At 47.8% G+C, this 17114-nt stretch overlaps 1 protein-coding gene across 6 annotated transcripts in view; it reads right to left on the reverse strand.

The window, feature by feature from the left end:
* Nucleotides 1-17114, reverse strand: part of Cyfip2 (cytoplasmic FMR1 interacting protein 2) — a 115221-nt gene that overhangs the window by 72763 nt on the left and 25344 nt on the right. For 5 of the 6 annotated variants that reach the window (XM_021175634.2, XM_021175636.2, XM_021175633.2 and 2 more), the window contains exons 4-11: nt 16998-17075; nt 15292-15393; nt 12113-12294; nt 10209-10305; nt 8890-9018; nt 6743-6847; nt 4715-4806; nt 2735-2852 (exon numbers count right to left, since the gene is read on the reverse strand). In XM_021175634.2, coding sequence (XP_021031293.1) covers nt 2735-2852; nt 4715-4806; nt 6743-6847; nt 8890-9018; nt 10209-10305; nt 12113-12294; nt 15292-15393; nt 16998-17075 — 903 coding nt within the window. Of the gene's footprint in view, nt 1-2734; nt 2853-4714; nt 4807-6742; nt 6848-8889; nt 9019-9190; nt 9216-10208; nt 10306-12112; nt 12295-15291; nt 15394-16997; nt 17076-17114 lie in introns of those variants that run through there. The other variant, XM_029483254.1, reaches the window with a different exon arrangement.

Here is a 17114-nt window from a genome sequence, read left to right on the forward strand (position 1 = left end):
GGGATATTGGGTTCCCTCCCCTTTCCTTTATAACTAAGTGTCTGGAAATAGTAAAATTGAGCCTTGATCAGAACTTGTTGTCTTGGCTCCATTGTTTCTTCCGCCCCGTCTAGATTCCTCTCTTTTCAGCGAACTGCCATTCTCAGTTGAACCGTTCGTGTTGTGGACTGCGGGCAGGCCGCAACACAATGGCTCATTACTTTTTAAAATCAGAGTTTATAGTGTTTTGTTCTATGCTACTACTGAAACTCATAAAAAACTGCACCATATATGCACATAGAAAGGTGTTCCTTTCGCCCTACGTGTCTGAGGTAGTCTATAGCCAATGAACTCATGCAATGTTAGATGGGAAATATTTTGAAAAAATGTAGTATCCGTATTGTACGATTTTGTCATTATCCACTATACACAGGAAACCAACTATTCATGGTGTGATGTTTAGCTTTCATTGCCAACTTGGTTCAACTTAGAGTTGATGTCTCAATGAGAGATTGTCTACACTGGGTCAGCCTGTAGGTATGTCCATGGGAGAGTGTCTAAGTTAACTGGATGTGAGAAGATTCTGACTACATTGGGTGGCACCATTCCCTAAACAGGAGGTCCTGAATTGTGTTTGAGTGTGAAATTGAACTGAGCAGAAGCAAGAGGGCATGCACTCATTTCTCTCCATGCCTAATTGTGGACATGACATGAGCAGCCGCCTCAAGCTCTTACCTTGTGATTGCCTCAAAGTGATAGACTCTAAGCTGGAATTGTGAACTAATAAATAACTCTTTATTCTTTAAGTTGCCTTTTGTCAAGAGTATTTTATCACAGTAGCAGAGAGGAAGCTAGACTATATGGCATTTACACATTATATTGTTTTATGAATAATAGAGACAATTTATGATATATTTGAGTATGCAGGTAGGTATATGAAAAACAGCAACTTCTATAAGGTACTGGAGCATCTATAGACTTCGGTGTCAGTAGTAGATCCTGAAGCAATCCCTTGTGAATACCAGGATGTAATAGTAATGATAATGATAATGATAATAAAAATAATAATAATATCTCTAGCCAGAATCAGTCACAGATGTCATAAACATGTGACTAGAAATTCCAGCCTCAGGACCAATGATTCTCCTGCTTATCTCAGCTTACTGGCACATCTAGAAAGACAGATACAGGTTTGCACTAAACATGGTCCTTGTGAACTCCAGGCTTACTGACCACACACACCGCCTGTATTTTGTCAGACTGATCCCCATTTCCAGTGAGCTGGGTTATGGTCACAGATACTTTCTGAGTTGGGGTTTGGAAAAGGATAATCAGTACAGCCATGGGCAACATGGTGGAGCCAGTGAGCAAATGTGGCCTCTTCCACACTATGGACGCTCAGATTAGGAGCCTATGTCAGATTAAACAGCGCATATTACGTCTCTGTGAGAAAGGCATCTCTGGGAAGGTGCCCACAAAGACACATGATATTCAAAGTTAGTTCTGAGATGGTAGGATTCTATGGGATTGGTTTTGTTTATCTAATTTTTCCCTTAAGGCTATGAATTAATATTATATAATTGATATGGTCTATTAAAAAAAAGAAAAAGCTCAAAGCCCAATCTTTAGTATTGGGAGAGATCTTTATGTTGCTCGCACATACGGACCACTGCAGTGTCGGTTTTCACTCTCCGTTTCCTGTGGTACAGGCTCTCTTTGTTGCTTGACATTGCAGCAACATTGTTCACCGGGCTGTCTGGTCCACAGCACCCTATGTTGCTGTAGGAGCTCTGAGGCCGCAGGCGCGTGCTTATGTTAGCTCTGGAGATCCTCTCTCCATTGTCCTCACGCTTGCATGGCAGTGTTTACCCACTGAGCCATCTCTGCAGCCCTTTATGACCTTTTTCCCTTCTCGGATTCCATTTACATTATTTTTTTGCAAAGATCGTGCATTATGACACAGCTATGTGTGTTTAAACGGTATTAGGAACGGACTATTCAGAACGCTGTCTCTAGCCGTTGAAGGTGACATGGGATGAGTCCTGTGCAGCTGATAAATAGTTACTGACCTTTACTCCAGACACGACACATATGCCAGGCACCCCATTAATTATCTCAGTGAACCTTTCAACGTATACACTGTCATTACCTCCATTTAAAAAAACGTCTGAATTATTTTTGATTGGCACAGCAATTGCAGATCTCTATGGGACACAGTGTAAACATGCAACACCTGTTTACAGTATGTGATGATCAGACGGGCTCCCCGGTGTACCTATCACCCCTGATGGCGTTTCTTCCTATGGAGGATCATAATTATCATCAAACACAGGCCCTCTACTGTGCGATAGAACATTAAAAGTGGTTTCTCCTACCTACCTATTTTAAACCCATATTTTTCTTAAGTATTTGCTATTTAATAAAAGTACAAATACTCCAAGAAGAAAGCCGGAAGGAAACTCTCTCTCCTATACGACTACCTCTGTATCTGTTAACAATACCTTCTCTCTCCATCACTGACGGACTCGCTGCCCACGCCCATCCTCCTCTGGCATTACTAGCATTATGGCCCTTTTTGCAGGTGAAAGAATTGAGGCACAGAGATACTGAGCATCCATCCTAGTCTGACTCTGAGCCCACACTTCCAACAAGGCACGTTCTTACCTCTGGCAGTGCGTTCTCCCTACTCCACGATGCCCTCTCTTGCCCAGCCTCTCTGTACAGCTGCGGACCCTGGACCAGCCACAGAACTCACCTCGCTGTTGCTGTAGCGAGCCAGCTCAGAGATGAAGCGGATGTGATCATCCCGGATCTGAACCATCTGCTCACAGATGTTGTACTGGGGGCTGATGCTGCTCTGAGTGCATGTCCACCTGGGGAGGAGAAAACCACAGGATTTGTGCATGGGTCACGGCTCCAGGCACCTTCGTGGGACAGGCTGCTCCTGGTCCTCAGACAACATAGCTGGGCTCCTCTGGGTGAAACCAAACGGTAAAGTGGCTGCCTACACCCCAGAGCCTGCTCTGTAGGCACCATGGCTAGAAAGAAGAGTCCTGTCTCTGCCTTCTCCAGATTTTTACCATAGGTGTTTCTGGACACCAGTGCACAATACTCACCAGGTAAGTGAGAAGGCGAGAGCTAAGATCACAGCCTCTCTGTGGCCACAAAAGGACAGAATCACAGCCAAGCAAAGCCAAGGGAGGCAACCTCCCTGTCTTTCCCAACAAGGACCTGGCGGCATGGATGTACCCATGGTGGGTGGCTTTCTATCATTCTGAGAGGTGTGGCCGGAAGCTCCTCCCTCCCTCCCTCCCTCCCTCTCTCCCTCCCTTCCTTCTCTCTTCCCCTTCTCCTCCCTCCTCTCCTCTCTTCTTTCTCCTGTCTTCTTGAAAAGATGCCATTAGGGAAAAAAAAACCCACCATGGATTGGAGAGGAAATAAATGAAGAAAAACCTTCACTCTCTGCCCCCTTGCTCTGTCCAGAACTAGTGGCTCAATAGACAGATCAAGAGAATGGGAAGCCAGTAGGCAGGTGAAGGGTTTGGACAGAACTCTGATTTAAAGCTCTCCTCAGGATTATGAGGAATGAGCCTTCCTCTGGCTTAGACGCCTCTAGCTTTTCATTTTGAGCTGTTTATAGAGGGACACTGTTGCTCAAACTTCCGACTCTGTCTGAGAAACTGATATCTGCCCACCCAGCCTCTTTCTCTAAGACTGCCAGACATGAATTTTCCAAAGGATTCATCTCTGGGGCTCCAGATATATATCGGTTATAGGTCAAGGACCCCTTTGCAGGTATCTTAGTTTTTGGGGGGGACAGGGTTCTAATGTAGCTGAGGCTGGCCTTGAGCTCCGGATCCTCCTACCTCCAGCTCCCAACTGCTGGGAGTATAGGTGTTTGTGCCTTACCCAGGCTCTGTGGGTATCTTTTTAATCCCAGCTATTAAGACGGGCTGCAGCAAGAGGATCACAAAGTCAAGGTTAGCCTAGGCTACAGACTGAGTTTATTTAATGAGTAATGACCCCAAATAAAAAGTAAGAAGAAGCTATAGTTCAGTAGAAGGGTACTTGCCCAGCATGGGAAAGACCTCGGGTTTACTTGTCAGTGCTGTGAAACTAAGAAAGACACTGACCAGAGAGTGGCAAGGACCAATCACATGAATAGATCATGGTCTTGCCATGGTCTCTTAGTTGTAGATAACACACATGTAGATCTGAATCTGACATCAGAGGGACCAAGGCTGGAGCCAGATGAAATCCCCCCTCCCCAAATATCCCAAGAGCCACTAACTTTCCCCCATGCCTTAGCATAGACTCCCTAGAACCACGGTTTATTAGAGGACATAGGGGCAAGTTACCAACCCAGGTCATAGCTGAAACCATCCAAGCCACACCGTTAACCACATACTTACTGCAGAGTCACAAAACCTGAGCAGAGACCTGAACCAGGGTGATGACTGCTGCCATCAGTAGACTCCTGCTGTCCCACTGAGGGGAGGGGGAGTCACCGCAGAGCAGGACAGGGAGTGTGGCTGTGCTCTGAGCCCTTTAGAGCCTGGTAGCTAAGGGCTGGTGCAAAAGGGCTCAGAGCACTCAAGCCATTCCCCTCCTGGCACTGTGGGAATCCACTTGCCCAGGGCTCTGGGGAGGGAGGAGGGACTGAAGTGGTCCCTCAGCTCCCTGCCCAGGCTGGGCATCCTCACAGGAGCCAAGAGACATTACGGCAGGCACTCACTTGGACTTGTTCTCTTCATAGTGAGCACTGGTCTTAATGTATCTGGCCAGCTCTATCTGCATGTCGCCGAAAAGGGGTACCACCTGCAGCTGCTGCAAAGGAAGCAAACAGAGCATGTGAGATGGCTCGTGCAGGCCGGGGCTGATGTACCGTCGGGGTGGAAGGCTTTAGTGTGTACCTGGGGCCGGTAGCTTGAATGATTCCTAATAGCCATGGGGTCCTGGTGCCCAGAGGAATCCCAGCCAGCATACAGGCCCTTGCTCTGCCTCCGACCAACTGTGTACTTCAAGCAATTGACACCACAGAGCAAAGTGACTGATCCAGGGTCACATAGGTGAATAGATGAAACAGAGGACCAGATGGCTAGCTTCCTCATACATGGTCCTTTCACCAGCTCAGAAGATTTCTGCTGCTCCAAACATGACTAGGAGCCAATGGCAGTGAGCTATTGCCTGCGGTGGCATCTGAGACTTGTCCACCTTATACCTAACTTAAAGTGCAGATAGCTGAGGACATGAGGAAGGGAGGCTACTGTCTCCCTACATATGTCTCTCCTGCAGTGGGTACAGGACCAGCAGCTTTACAAATACTATCTCAGCAGAGCCTGGCTGCATAGGCCTGCACTCCCAGATATTCATGACACGAAGGCAAGAGGATCTTATGTTCATAGGCTTCATGTGCATTATAGTGAGACTCTGCCTTAAAATAAAGTAAAAAAAAAAGTTGGGATATACCTAATGATAGAGGCCTTAATTCTCATGGGTGAGACCCTGGGCTTAATTCTAAGTACTATAAAACCTAGTCACCCAACCTTCCTCTGTCTCAATCCACATATAACCAGACTGAGTCAGTTCTGCCTCCCTCCCTCGGTACTCACACAGAGATTGACACATAGGGAACTTAGTCTGTTCAGGAAATCAGACCAGATAGAGCAAAAGCCAGGATCAGAACCCTCGGCTCCAGGAGGTCTAGTTCATGACTTTCTCAAAGGCACTAGGAGGCAGTGGAGCCAGGCCTGGTTGTACCTTCCTTCCTCCTGCCCGAAGGCAGACATAGCAGTTTCCCAACATGGGGTCTGTTTTCACCCTGGGCAGATCTGGAGAAAAGCTAAGAAATCAAGCCACAAGACCCCTGTGACTCACACATCTCCTCAAGCCTCACTCAGTATCTGTCACAACACAACATCCCCTCAGGGCAGATCTCACATCTGCAGGACCCAACATTACAGCCAAGTCAGAACAAGGGTTCAGTTCCAGACGTGACATCTCTTTGTTCAAACACCAAAGACTTAACATTTACCTGCGAGTTTTTCTTAGAGAGTTTTGGGGCCCAATGGTCGGCCCTCAGAGGTGCTTGAGAGGATAAGCGTAAACAGAATGCTGCGAGCTATCGTGCCTAAAGGGCAAACATGAAGCCACTTAGAATCCAGTGTTTCAGGGCTGGAGAAGTGGCTCAGCAGTTAAAAGTACTCGCTGCTCTTTCAGCGAAGCAGGGCTTGATGCTAGGTACCCACACAGCCGCTCACAACCACCTGCAACTACAATTCCAGGGCATCCAATGCCCTCTTCTAGTCTCTGTGGGCACTGCATACATGGTGCACACACCCAGACACAACACCTCTCTATACATCAGATAAAAGTAAATCTTTAAAAAAATTCTAGTCTTTTCTTCTGTCTCCATGAGCTGTAGAGGGTGATGAAAATTCACATCGGTTTTGACTTCTAGGATACAACTATGTCTTTAGAGGAAAGATGTTAGGAAAGGGGAAAGGAACACGCAAGAAGACTTACAAGGCCTCCGTGGAATCCCAGCCGAGTCCCGAGGCTGGGCATCACCCACACGTGGGCAGTAACCTTGCTTTAGTGAGTACAGCTGGGGCCTGCGCTTTTATCTTCCTTTTCCCTGAGAATCTTTAGATGCCTATGACCATCTCCACAGCTTTCTGGCCAATGCCATCCTTTCCTTCCACCAGGGATCTAGGCCCCAGTAATTCTGTGCCCCTGCTCGGCCCCAGCACCAATTACTAACCTTAAAAAACTTATCAATTTTGCTAAGGTTGATTCTCTTCTTGGCATCCAGTTTGTAAATGTTACTGACATTTCCGTCCATCAGATAGAGACCAAAGCCCATCACCTAGAATGAGAAAGGGGCCACGTGTAAAATCCTCATCACACCTCCAGAGCAGCTAACAAACATGGGGGCTGTGATGCATGCGTGCACACTCATGTGAGCATGCACAAATTCACTGGCATCTTGTAGAGACACACGTGCTATTTCAAAATCACACACATCTCCAAATTAAAACAGAAAACATGTGCCTAATTTCAACGAGGAATTTAGTATATTATTACAACAGTTACTCTGGGGCAGCGGCTGTGGTTAGGGTTTAAGAAGTGTGGCCTTGATTCTAAAGATGAGGAATCAGAGACATAGGCCGGCTAGAGAGTTTGCTGGAACCACACACACACACACACACACACACACACACACATGTTGCTGAGACGATCTGCAAAGGGCTTAGCCTAGGATCTCCATCCAAATGTGGGTTTATAGATCCTCCGAGAGAGAAAGGACCTTGTTGTTTCCCAGAGGTGTTGAGAGGCAGACACTGGAATAATGAGAAGTGACCATAAAATTCTCCAGAAAAACAACAATGTGAAGGCCATTGTTAAAGAGCAGATCTCCACCTGAAGATGCTGATACTCCTGATCTGTCAGCCCACCTGCTAGTCACTTTAGGTAAAAGAGCAGCCGCAGGGACACGGTCAGCTGTGGAGACACAGGAAGTCACTCCTCTCTACCTTTATATCTCACGGGGGGCGTGGCTAAGAGAAGAAGCAGAGGATGCCTCTGACAGCTGCTTCCTGCCTGGTGCATTCTGTCCTGCAGCAACAGCGCCAGACTGTCCTGTGAGGGCTTCCATCGCCCCCTGGTGGCCTCTGAGCTCACTAACCAACTGCAAAGAACCAACCGTGCAACAGCTCAAAACAATGCTGGAGGCCTAAAGAGGATAGAAAATGTGTGTGTGTGTGTGTGTGTGTGGTGGTGGTGGTGGTGGTGGTGTGTGGTGTGTGGGGAGGAGCAGGTCTATGCAGGCATTCAAGGCTGATGAGAGAGGAAGGCCCAGAACCTGAAGTCATCTAAACCTGCTTTGAGATGGAGTATAGTAAGGCAGCCTGCGGAGCATCAGGCTTGGGCATAACTGCTGTACCACCCATGTTCGGACTAGGGAGGAGAGGAGGCTAAAGCTGGGGCAGCCTTTGCTGGTTTCTGATAGCCCAAGGAAGCTGGAGTGAGCGAGTCACAAAAGCCATGCTGCCCTGGGCTATGGTTTCAATATGTTTCGTTTCCCTGAACTCTGGCAAGCATTTAAGCCCCAAAGTCACAGGGCCATGACTTTAAGAGGGTGAAACCTGATGGATGTGGTAGCCTACACTTGTAACCCAAACATTTGGGAGGCTGAGGCTGAGGATGGGGTATTGAGAATCCAAGGCCAGCCTGGGCTACAGAGAGAATGTCTCAAAAAAGAAATGCATAAATTAATAAATAAAAAGAGGTTGAAACTTAACCTCCTAGTTATTAAAAGAGAGGCCTCTTGGAACAGAATTGGATTAGCTCTTTAGAGGCCCCATGACTGAATACTGGTGTTTCTATTCGGGGACACGAAATAGTTCCACCATGGCATGCCCTCAAAGAAGCCCAATATCACTTCCAGTCTCCAACATTGTGGGCTAATGGCCCAGTCAGTCACGTGTGCTTGTGGCACAAGTCTAAGACCCTAGCATTCATTCTCTAGCACCCATGTAAAACCTGGTACAGTGGAGCACGTGCATAACCCCTCTGATGGAGAGGGAGAGGCAAGCCAATCTCTGAGCTTGCTGGTCGGCTCTCCAGGCCTAATGGGCGAGCCCTAGATCCCAGTGAGAGACAGCACGTCAGATAAAGAAGATTTGGCTGGAGCGATGTCTCGGTGGTTAAGAACAGTTACTGCCCTTGTAGAGGACTCAGATTTGGTTCCCAGCACCCATGCTGGGCAGCTCACAATAGCCCATAACTCTAGTTCTAGGTTATTTGACACTTCTGGCCTTTAAAGACACCCGCACTCGTATGCACACACCTATACATTCACGCGCACGCACGCCTGGCAGGAAGCTGTGTCAAGAGGGGAAGTCTTACCTTGAGCAGCATGTGTTTTTCACTGGGCGTCAAGTACATCTTATTCTCATAGTAATCAACACAGATGTTGACAATGTCTGCCAGCAGCTCCTCATAGCCCGGGATCACTTCCAGTTGCTGGTGAAGACACTAAACAACAGCGCCACCCACTGGTCAGGCGAAGCAAATGTCTTCCTGCACCACCCAGAAGGCCCAGAGCTGGGCTGAATAAGTGAGCACTTTGATCCCTACCAGATCCCTCAGGGCCCTAGGATTGCTTCCGTGGGATGCCAGATAGGACCCACATGGAACTTGTCCTCACCTGGGTGATCCTGTTGTGATTGGCCAGGAAGGACCCAGGAGGAGGGAGCTTTCCTGCCAGCAGGGGCTGACACCTGACTCCCCTTGGATGCTAGGCATTAGCTGGTTGTCCCTGTTCACCTCTCACACAGGAGCCTAACAACAGCCCGGCTTTACAGATAGGCCCTGCAGTAATTGTTTCAAGGGTCTCTATGAGGTTTCTTCAGACAAAGGCAGGGAGAAGACCCACCGAGGGAAGGAGTGACAATAGGTAGGTATCTCTTTCCTGGTAGGATCCAGGAGCATCAACAGTTAAGGAAGGTTTCTCTCTATCCTTTCTCCCCATGGAGGCAAACGAGGCCTGCAGGATACTCTTGGATAGCATCGGGGGAACTCTCAACAGAGAGCAGGGGGCTGAGACTCCATATCCTTCTCTAGTGACAAAGAAGGCCCTACTATGGCCAGGCCTTTGGGATGTCTTGGGAGCAGCATCACATTCCCTCTTGTGTTGGCCTGGGTCCTGCAGACACTCTTGTTGTTACTGAACTGTCAGAGAGATAGGTCCAGCTATGACAGCCACAAATGCAAGAGGAGAGGCCGAGTGGATACACCCTGGCAAACTGGTGGAGGTAACTGTGCCTTCCCAGGCTCTTGGTCATGTTCTGGGGGCTTTTTGTCTCCACTTCATTAAATTTCCAAGCCAGTCTTATGAGATACATTCTCATAATAGTCTCAAAATAATATGCCCACTTTATGGATGAGTAAACTGAATCTCTGACTTTGCCCGAAGTCTGATAATGGACCTATGGTCAGGCTTGTTCTCAACCTAGAAACTGATGTGGGACACACAGCCCTGTGTGGGAAGCTTCCAGAGAACTAAAAGGGGGGAGGTCACTGGCTGTAACTTTACTCCCATGAAGGGCAGTGGAGACAAATGTGGACTGAACTTATGTTTCATTCCCTGGAGTCCTCTGAGCCTCGGGGCCCTAGGATTGCTTCCGTGGGATGCCAGACAGGACCCACATGGAACTTGTCCTCACCTGGGTGATCCTGTTGTGATTGGCCAGGAACATGGACAGGTTCTGAGATTCCTGGATGGACTGGGGGTCCGCCATCTTCCTTAGGAACTGTGCCGCTCTGAAACACAGAGAAGGAAGCAATAACAGGGTGCCCGGGAGTCTGTTCCCACTCCTCAGCCAACAAGAGACACCGAGCGGATGTCACTGGCTCTGAACACTGCAGGTGTTCCCAAGGTCAGTGGAAAATGTGTTTGGCAGTCCTTTCTCTCAGGCCCTTTACGCCCTCCTGACAGCTGCTGGGTATTAAAGGGCATGAAACCACAAACAAACAAAAAAAGCCCACTGGTATCTCAGGGTATTTAACGGAAACCAGGGAGGGATGGTGAGACAGGGAGTGGGGGCAGTGTCCTTGAGCTCCAGGGGAACTGCACAGTGAGCCCAGAAGAACTGAATCACAGGCAGGAAGCTTCATTTTGTGTGTGTGTGTGTGCTCTGTTCATTACAGGAAAATCTCAGCATCCTAATTTTGGGTTGGTTTGTAGCACTGGGGACTGGACCCAGGGTACTGTGCATGCCGAGCAAGCACTTGATCTCTGAGCTATGTTCCCAACCTTGTTACTATTTTTCATTTTTGAGATAGGGTTCTGCTAAGTTTATTAGGCTGGCCTCGAACTCGCTTGAACTGATGAAAACCACCAAGGACTTCAGTCCTGTGCTGCTAGGCCTAGTCGATGATTCTCCTGCCGTAGCTTTCCGAGTAGAAAAGATTTGTCTTTCCCTCAACATTCTTATGCACAGTATTGCACGGAAACATGGGATGACAGATGGAGGGAGGGAAACAGAGAACACAGGCTGGGCTCAACTGTGTCCCAACTTAACCCAGCCTGGCACAGCTCACGTCACAATAACTCGTGAGAACGGGAACAACACGCCTACCTGGTTTAGGACACAGATGTTGGCTGTGGTCCTGATGGAAGTGGTGGCCATACAGGAAGTATATGGGGAAGGATGCTGTGCTGGTGGCTATCTGTGATATCTTGAGTTGACCTTGAGATGGGCTCTAACTCTTGGGCAACCCAGGTTTCACATCTGCCCTCTTCCTTTCTGTAGCTGACTTGAAATCCAAGGGAAGTGTGGCAGGATAGGAATAATGTGCCAGTGATATGAACAACCCTTCCAGGAGGTATAGACAGACACAGGTGCTCATCTGAGCCTTACCCAACTCCCTGGGGATCTGATATTTTGTAGAGTTCCCTGTCATTGGGTGGCTACATCCTGGCTCCTGGAGATGAACAACCTCCTCCCAACTCCAGCCCTTTTTTTTCAACGATGACATGGTCCCCTAATTCTGTCAGATCACCTCCACCTGACTCAGTGACTGACAGAGGGATTAGCAAGCTGGATTGATAGCAATCTTGGCCGGGACTTTCCGAATGCATGAGGAAGGAGGAACTTTTTTCTGGAAAGCTGGGGTTATGCTATGGGCTGGCAGGAAGCCATTGCAGGGGTCTATCTGAGAAAGGAGACCACGGAGAGGCGGGTCTGGAGGAGAGCTGGTAAGAGAGATCCAGCCAAATGCAGCCACTGGGGTAACTGGGGGAATGTATGCCTGGCTTTGTAGATCTGGGACATAAACACTGGCTTCTGTTTCTTACAGAAAATGACCATGCAATGCCTTATGATAATCTTTCTGCCGTGAGGTAGGCATGGCAGAAATTGCTCTGCCCCCTAGATGGGGGAGGTGAGGACCAGATGCCATCTTGGGACATCAAGCCTGGCCAGCAATAACTCTTTCTTCTGAAGCCCCAGCTCGGAACTGCCTTCCTCAGATCACTCTGTCACAACAGCTTGGTTTGAGGAAGGCTATTCTATTACTAGGGAATAAGACAGTGAGAAGAGTGCAGGGAGCAGGGAGGGCTTCTGACCTCTTGTAGGCAGAGTGGTCATTCTTCACACTGCACTTCATGTTCTTTAGCTCGTCCAAGACCGCGAACATGTTGATGAACTTGCCCAGGGTCAGCAGGTAGGCCTCAGAGACAAAGTCCTTCCTGCGCTCAGCGTGACACAGCCGCTTCACCTCGCTACAGAAGCGCTCGATGGCCTTGCGCTGGAGACAGAGGAACAGTGTAAGGGACTCATCTTTCTCTGAGATGTCCCCGTTTCTAAAGCTAATCGTGACAGCGTGCTAGAACCTGCTCCAAGTGAGTTTACTTTATGAATTAGTCTAAAGCACATTTGCTAAAAAGCGTCATGGCCCCAGTGTGTGAAATGCCCGGAGAGTAAGCAACTGATTAGTGAACACCTACCATACTGTATATATATATATATATATATATATATATATATATATATATATATACTATATATATATATATAGTAGTATAGTATAGTAGTATAGTAGTGTATATATATACTATATATACACTACTATACTATACTATATAACCACAAAAACACTGTAAGGGCTGAGGTCAAGCAGAAATCAAAACAAGAAGGAAAAAAACCAAAACTGTCCTAAGGATCATATATGCCAATTGAGTCATAGAAAACAAAATAAATTCTTTGCAGCAGAATTTCATACTTGATATGGCAGGAAATGAAGAAGGGATGGAGGTTGGGAAGGGCTCACAAAACTGTTCCTCTAGGGAGAAAGACTGAAGTCACCAAGAAATGACCTTGTACGGAAATAATTTGAAAGAGAAGAAGGACCAGGACAAGGGAAGGAAGGAAGCATGAGCCATCCTGCAAAGGCCCTGAAGCTGTGGGAGGCCTAAGGAAGCATGAGGCTGGCCTCAGCTGGAGTAAGCATACGAAAGAGCCAAGTCAATGCTGTAGGGGCTGTGGCTCTTAGAGGCTCTCATGAGGGCGCATGTGTGTGTAGTATAGCCTGTATCGTACAGCGGTAGTGTGGCTTCAATAATAATGCTGAGAGAAATCTCATCAGTCAATCAATTTTCTCCATATGACTCCAGCTCCTGTCAAGTTGACCAAACCCTAACCAGCTCACAACCCAAGAGAAACGAAGAGCCTGCAATGACAGAGAAGCTCTTGCAGGGGTCCAGTTTTTATCCCTAACAGACCTGAAGGGGAAAACACCCTCACCTATCACCTGGTAAATGGATGAATAAAATACGGTGTATGTGTGTGCACAGTGACATGGCATTCCGTCAGTAAACCAGCCAACCAACCAACCAACCAATTAGGTTCTGTCACCTGCTACACTCAAACACACCCTACCAACTGCAAGAGGCCAGGCATGAAACATCATGTCCTGTATAACTTCATTTGTAGGGAAATGTCCAAACAGGAAATCCACGGAGTTAAAAAGCCATTTAGTGGTTGCCTAAGGCTGAAGGGAGAGGGTGTTGGGTAGTACCGAGGTGATGGATCAGGAGATTTTTCTCGGAGGGGTGAAAACATTCTAAAACAGATTACATGATGAATACCCAACTCTGTGAAGACACGAGAGCATGCTGGGCTGTCACTCTAGCTGGTAAATACGATGTCAAAAGATCTGTCACCTGTGTGGTGTGTGTGTGTGTGTGTGTGTGTGTGTGTGTGTTGGGGGTGGGGGAGGAGAGTAGTTCAAAAGCAAGAAGAAGCAAAAGTAGTAATGGAGGGATAGCGAATAATAGAGGAGGAGGAAGAGAAAGAGGAAAAGGAGCAGGGGAGGATGGCTGCTGAGTGCTTAGAGTGAGCCTCGTATTGCTGGGGAGTTTCACTGTTAACTGCTACTGTTTCTATGCTTAGCCAGTGGCCACAGTGCGAGGCACATGGCTGTGAATCATCCCAGCCTTCCTTCCTTCCATGTGCACCTCTTTAGGGGAAGCTCTTCATTTGCCACCTAGTCTCTGATGGCTCATCTCTCTTGGATCTGCTTCCCAAAAGAGACTTTAGGCTCCGGGAAGTCAGGCCATCTATGACAATAACAACAGCTGTGAAACACTTTAAGCTGTCATAGGGCCCTCCGGAGCTCCTATAGAGAGACCGAGTTTATCTTTTCCACCACCCTGAGAGGCAGGCTTCATTTCCCTGTGCTGGTGTGTGGGGGTGCCTGTATATGTGTGTGCGCAAATGTGCACGTGTATGTGTGTGTACATGTATGTATAAAGTGAGTCACACACAGTTAGGAAACAGCAGTGCTGGGTTTTGACCTAGCATTGCTCCTGACCCAGGCTGAGGCACCTCCCCAGTATAGTCCTAGCTCTGGCCTAGACACAGTAGAGCCTGGCCAGTGTCAATGCTCTATGCATGGAACATATGTAAGGGTGTGGGTTGTATATGCTGTGTGTAGGGTATAGACCAGCTTTGAGGTGTTCTCTGCCACCCTCACAGTTGCCAGTGAGTCCCCAGGAAGTGACTGGCTGCCCACACCTTCTGTCCTTACACATTATCTCCGTCACTGTGAAGGCCCTTGGCCCTCTTCCTGTTCTTCCTCCTCTTAAAATGACTCTTCCAGAGCTCCCAACTGGTCTCCTGCTCCTCCATGCTTCTCCATCCCAGCCTCTTCCCACCTCCATCTCCCAAGCATTTCCTACCTAGTGGCCAGATTTCCTAAAAGCTCAGGTCAACCCACATCACCCAATCCAAAGCTCCAGGCTCACAGTGCTGCCCATCTCATGGGTCCCTGTCCTCCCACCCCAAGCCTCCCCTTGGGCCTCTTCCTTGCTTTCACTGTTTTGTGGCTCCCTCCCTCCCTGTCCTTCATTTCTTGAACACACTGATCCCTCCAGGCCTTGGGGCTTTGCAGGACCTCTAGTCATCCAGGTCTTAGCTCCATGCCATTGTCCCTAAAGTGGCAACTACCCGTAAATACTCTGCAGCCTACAACTGTTGTAAATTGTATTTTACTCACGCTTTTACCTTGTCCTAAAAACTAGTGTGTATTTTCGTCGCTCTGCGCTCCAAGCATACACAAACTCACTAGGACACATCCTCTGTGGAGGCGGGGACACCTGTTGGCTTGGCTCACCCACAGGGGTGTAGGTGGCTCTCAAAAATACTAGCTGGACAGAAACAAAATGATATGGCACCAAAGTCTAGATGTGGAAGGGTGGGGGACTTCGTGAGCCTTCTGCTGTGGACCCGCCCACACCCCACTCACCTGAAAGTACATGAACTTCATGAGCTTGGTGACCTCTGGCTCCAGCACCTCCACTGTCTTCTCGTAGATCTCGACCCGATTGGGCTGCTCGTTGCACTTCACCTGTGAAAGCGAGAGGCTCCTTCATCATCTAGGCTCCCAGCTGCCACCTCAGGAGCATGGCTCACCGGTGCTGCTCATGTGGCATCGTGTCGTGGGTGAAAATGGTTAGGGTCACTGTAGCGAGAGGGAGCTGTAGAAGACTGGCAGGCCCCACAAGTGCTCCCTGGAGACTGGCTGTGGTAAAGGGGCCAGCTGATCCCAACACGGGGCCCTGCTCCTTTCCCTGCTGGCCTATGCCCGCCTTCACAGTTGGCTACATTCGTATGTCCATGCATGTCCTCTTCTCTTATCCCGATGCACACGACCATGAACCAGTCTCCCCAGCCATATCCAAGTTAATGATGGGTAACCTAAGCTGTGTCATCCAGGGACCCATTTCCTCTGTCTGGTGCTTTTAGTCAGCATATACCTTAGTGTCACATGCCATATGTTCTGTGAACACACATGCGCCAAGCCTGCTCATAGGCTGGCTGGGTGTGAGAGTGAGTCAATGCATTTTTTTATCTTTAGTGAATCATTATGTAGCCCATGCTGGCTTGAAACTAAAGATCCTCCTGCCTCCTCCTTCTAGGTGCTGAGATTACACGTGAGTACCACATACACTGGACAAGGATAATGTTTTATGATTATCAATGGCTAGATAACTGCCAGTGGGCCATTAAATGGACAAAGTGATACAACCATATATATTCGTACACATATACCATTACAAACATTAGAAGGGCTAAGGTGGATCTCTGTCGTGACTATGAAAAGGCATCACCACACCTGAGAGGCAAAAAGGCCACAGAACAGTTAAGTATAATTTGACACATATTATATTTAATTTTACCTATCTATCTATTTCCATGGGAAAAGGCACTTGCTTTCAAGCCTGACTGTCTGAATAAGGGAAAACCAATTTCTACAGATTATCCTCTGACTGACGCATGCATGCCACGCTACATATATACCTTCCAGTGAGAAAGAATAAATAAATAAAAAAAATTAAGACAATCAACTGTTTAAGAAAAACAAAACCAGGCTTAGAAAATGTGAAAAATACAAAAAATTTAATAATAGTTACCCCTAAATATGAGGGCTAAAAGGAAGAGAGAAGGGCTCCTCTGTTTACTTGATGTGCATATAGTTTGCTGACTTTGTTACCATGGAATCCACTAATTATGCAAAAATGTCAATGATAATAAAATCATCTGTATTTTCAACAAGTCCAAGACAGTGTAAAAAAATGAGAACAATACGGTTTTGTGGAAACGATATGGATTTATAAAATATGGTCATGCCAATAAAAAGACCCAGAACCATCTGAAGCACAGGGTTTAGGTGAAGTGAGACAATATCACGCTTTAGATCCTTTGTGACAGCCTGGGTGGCAAGAGACATCAACTGCCTTTGAAATAAAATACTGTGCCCTGTATGTGCGGGGAAACTGTTTTTAAGACCCTGGGCATGGACCTTGTCAGCAGCACTATGGGAAGCACTTTGGGTCAGAGGCCCAGATTTGTTTCCCGCCACCTGGGGACCTCAGCCCTCTGGTTTGGGTTCAGGTTGGAGGAGCACTGCAGAAGCAGTGAGGCCTCTCTGAAGGGCAAGGATGGTCTCACCTGCGGGATGGCCCGGGAGCAGCTGCGCCAGGTGTACAGCATGACTGCATAGTCGTGGCCCTCCTCTAGCATTTCATTCTGAAACGGCAAAGCACAGTCATCAGGGACATATAACAC

The sequence above is a fragment of the Mus caroli genome, chromosome 11, assembly GCF_900094665.2.
Source record: "Mus caroli chromosome 11, CAROLI_EIJ_v1.1, whole genome shotgun sequence".
Lineage (NCBI taxonomy): Eukaryota > Metazoa > Chordata > Mammalia > Rodentia > Muridae > Mus > Mus caroli.